Source organism: Chanos chanos, chromosome 5 (assembly GCF_902362185.1).
Source record: "Chanos chanos chromosome 5, fChaCha1.1, whole genome shotgun sequence".
Lineage (NCBI taxonomy): Eukaryota > Metazoa > Chordata > Actinopteri > Gonorynchiformes > Chanidae > Chanos > Chanos chanos.
The window spans coordinates 5941264-5945582 of NC_044499.1; the positions used below are offsets into that span (position 1 = coordinate 5941264).

A 4319-nucleotide genomic window follows, 5' to 3' on the forward strand; every position below is an offset into this window, starting at 1 on the left:
TCCACCCTCTTTCTCTCTCTCTCTCTCTCCCTCTGTGTTCCTTAAATGACAGCTCCCTTTTCACTGGCATCACTCTTACACAAATGTTTGTGCTGTATTGTATGGGCCTCGTGTTGTACCAGGGGGGCTCGAACGTGGCTGGATGTCCTGATAATTAAGTGCTTATAGTAGAAAGGGGTTTGTGAACTTACCAGGGGCGGTGAATGGAACAAACGTACCTGCAAGGCTTTAAAGGGGGTCCTCAAGGTGACGAGGTCAACAGTACCTACTCCTCTGACCCTTTAAATGCACGTGCAGTAACTGCGTTTCGTTCTGAGCATTGTCTGAGTATTGCCGGTGCAACACATTGATCGTACCCCCACCACTTAATCTCTTCTTTCCATTAAGAGAGGATGGGTGAAACAGGTCCTCAAAATAAGACAATATTGTCTCTGCAATTCACTTTTCAGATTAATGAACTGAAATGAGTGCATGGTCGTAACAGTTTATTAAACCCTTGTTAGATCTTAATTTGGTGATAATATTCAAATACATCGCAGTAAAACGGTTTATCTTTATTACCTATACTGCTATGACCGCTTGTGCTAAATATTGATATACGCGCGCGCCTATATACTGAACACTAAATGAATGAGCCTGCTTGAAATATACAGCTACGCTGCTTATGAGACAATTCACTTAGGCCTATATGCTTGCCAATCATACTGTCAGCTCAATTCAGTTTAGAAATTCCCTGCTGCTACGTGCTGTCCTCTATCCCGTTTATGTTATGTGACATTGTCTTCTTCGTCACTTTATCAGTTTATCAACAACTGCGCATTGTACTGAATGCTATTTGTTGTTTGTTCAAGGCATCATTCATTGTGTATCATTTTATTATGGTGTCTTGCGTGCGCTTCTTCACCCGCTGGGTTAAGTGCTTTTCATGTTTGACGTGGACATTGATGGAGTGATGACTTTACTGATACAGTTGTCAATTTAACCAGTCAAACGTAAACTTTAATTGCTTTGTTGTCCGGTTAGCACCATAACCCTGTTCTGGTGTGCTGGGGTGGAGTGGGCGGAGACAGGGGGTGTGGTGTTTTATCTTCCTTACCCGTAGGTGCGCTGCCTCTGCCCTGCGAACGCATAGGATACTTTGCGCTGATTGGTTGGCGTTTTCCCTTAATGGCACGCGACTATGGATGTAGTTATAAGAGTCCTCGCGTGCCAGCTTTCAGATGGACTAACTCTTGAACATCAAGAGTAGAGATCGACGACTGGGCAATTGTCGTTACTGGGCAACACAAAAAACAAGGGCTTGAAAAAATGGACACAGTGTTGGATCCATTCACGGGGTTGGATTCATTCTCCTCTCCTTATTTCGACGACGATGACTTGTTCACGGATCAGTCCTCTAGGGACCATTTGGAGACAGATGATTTCTTAGACGACGACGTCGACTTTCTTACCAGCCAAATTCAAGAATACTACAAAGACAGTCGGATAGCGCAGGACGGGGAGTACTGTGATGTTGGTAACTTCTCCTTCTCTTCATCTTCGTCCACCTTCTCCTACGGATGTGCGGACAGCACCTCGGAGCTGTCCCCGCACAGAGGCGACGGCCCGCTACTAAAAAAGCGGAGGCGCATGAGATCTGAGGCAGAGATGCAACAGTTGAGACAAGCTGCCAATGTGCGCGAGCGCCGGAGAATGCAATCCATCAACGATGCTTTCGAGGGGCTGAGATCTCACATCCCTACGTTACCCTATGAGAAGAGACTTTCTAAGGTGGACACTTTACGGCTGGCGATCGGTTATATCAATTTCCTTGCAGAACTTGTGCAGTCCGACATGCCAATCCGGAACTCAAATAGTGATGCTTTGAATCAGCCTAAAAAAGTCATTATCTGCCACAGGGGAACAAGTAAGTCCCTTTTATTATTATTATTATTATTATTACTATTATCATTATTATTATTATTATTATTTTGCGTGCTGTTGCTGTTAGCGTTGTTGTTGTTCTTGTTGTTGTTCTTGTTTAATTTATGTATCAACCTTTTGTGTCTCAGGATCTCCGTCTCCAAGCGACCCTGACTACGGGCTGCCTCCACTTGCTGGTCACTCGCTGTCTTGGACTGATGAGAAACAGCTGAGAGACCAGAACATCATTAGAACAGCGAAGGTCTGGACCCCTGAGGACCCACGAAAGTTGCACTTAAAATCATCGCTCAATGACATTGAGAATGAGCCACCTTTCAACTTCATCTCCTAAGGCTGTGCCGTTATGCTATTGTATACACGTTGTGTAAATGAATTGTATGGAGGTATCCATGTTGTTATGTTTCGTTGTTTTAATACGTATGAATATTTATATATTATGTCAGTTCTCAAGTCTCAGAATGAATATGTTCACTGGCAATCATTTTTTGTGTAGAATGTATTTAATTTTTTAATTATTTTATAATATATTTTCTAATTTAACTGTGAATTTCTGTAAAACACAAAAAGCTATTTTTATACTGAAAAAAAATGAAACGCACGTGAAATGACCTATATTTATACTGATTCAATAAATTCTCTTTTTATGCTAATTGAAGACCACAGTTTGCTGTATCTTTCTCTGGTTTATAGGTTTCACATCAAACCGTTTATATAAATACTGTACAGGGTTCATGCATTCAATCACAAAAAACACAGTTTTTTTCTTGGCGCTGCTCACAGTATCACTACAAACTAAAGACTAAGCCAGTTGGGTAGGATCCCCTTTGGATGAGAGGATTACGTAGCCTTCTCCTTAGATGATATATGTCACACTCAGATACACTGCAATCAAAGGAAGACTTAACCGACATGTCAGTGGCAGCGGAGTAAGAAGATCAAACAGTTCATTTGAGATGCTGGATTAGTGTTTGTCATAATATCCATATCGGACTTGTGTTATCAAAGAAATAACGATGTTCATGGGTAAGTAGTATCATAGTAGCTCTTAAGAATACAGTAGCTCTTCCAACGTTTAATATTTGATTATGGCAATTCAGCATTAGGAAATAAGAGTCAGTGACTCCTCCTCCTGAGTTATGGGGGGACGTTTGCGGCTTTAAACGTGGGATTTGTTGAACAATTTGCAGATGGATAATACATTTTATTTAATAACAAAAAATAGTATAGCACAAGGCTGATACAATCTTCGTAATCGGTCGATGAAGAAGGCTAAAATAACACAAAAGTTTCAGATGGGGATGTAAATAAACATACACATACATACACAGCTACTTACATAATCAACAAACAAACAGATAAATAAAAGTGACAGCTACATGTTACTGTCATATGTTTGATATGCGAATGAATGAGGATGGGGGAGCCTCGTATGTTTATTATGTGGGTCTATTCTGCTCAGAGAAGCTTGACGTTTCCATGTGCTATGCAGCCTGTTGGCCCGGGCACACTGCAGGTGCTTTAGGGCCAAATTTTCCCGTGGTAGCTCATTCTGTTCAACATGGACACCCTCCTGTCGTTTCTACGTCAGCTCGCGGAGTTATTAAGAGCAAGACCAGACAGATGCCCATGCCCACACGTGCAACATAAACCCGTGAGGCGCCTATGGGAAACTAGGCTAATTTCACTACCGGATGGTCAGCAAAAGAGAAGGTATTTGTTCCATTTTTTTAATCACATGTTGTGGGCTGATTTAAATGCTATTACTGGCTAAAAGAAAACTTGCTTCATTGTTTTAATATTATTATTATTATTATTATTATTATTATTATTATTATTATTATTATTGATGTTGTTGTTGATTAGTATCTTCATCATCGTCGTCATGATAATAATAAAAATAACAACAACAACAGTAATAATAATAATAATAATAATAATAATAATAATATTGTTGTTATTATTATTGTTGTTGTTGTCATTAATGCTGTTGTCGCTGTTGATGTTGTTATTGTTGTGTTTGTTGCAATTATTATTGTTCTTGTTGTTTAATAAGTAGGTATCACATTTAATATATAATTTACAGTCATTTTTTTTACGATAGTGAACCTTTGAATGTTATGATTTTTTCTGAGAAACGGTGCTTATATGCTGCATTTTCCATGGACCAAATGTTAAAATGATGGACACAGTCTAATCTTGCGATGTATTAGCCCCCCATTACAGGCACTGACAACTGTGATCTAGACACAAGACAAAACCATGTAATCTCATTACACTCATTATAAAGTCAAATGGTACTAAGTCTGACTTAAACCCAATAAAGGACCCCCAAAAGTCGTGTAGCAACTTTGACTGTTTAGCTGGGGTAACATTTCAATTTGACTAGGTGAAAGTGA

The 4319-nt window shown here is 39.8% G+C and overlaps 1 protein-coding gene across 1 annotated transcript; it reads left to right on the forward strand.

Annotated features, from left to right (window-relative positions):
• Positions 1–1308: 1308 nt before the first annotated feature.
• On the forward strand, positions 1309–2254 carry ptf1a (pancreas associated transcription factor 1a). Its single transcript, XM_030776045.1, has 2 exons — positions 1309–1906; positions 2052–2254. The coding sequence occupies exons 1-2, from the start codon at positions 1309–1311 to the stop codon at positions 2252–2254; spliced, it is 801 nt and encodes a 266-aa protein (XP_030631905.1).
• The last annotated feature ends 2065 nt before the right edge of the window (positions 2255–4319 follow it).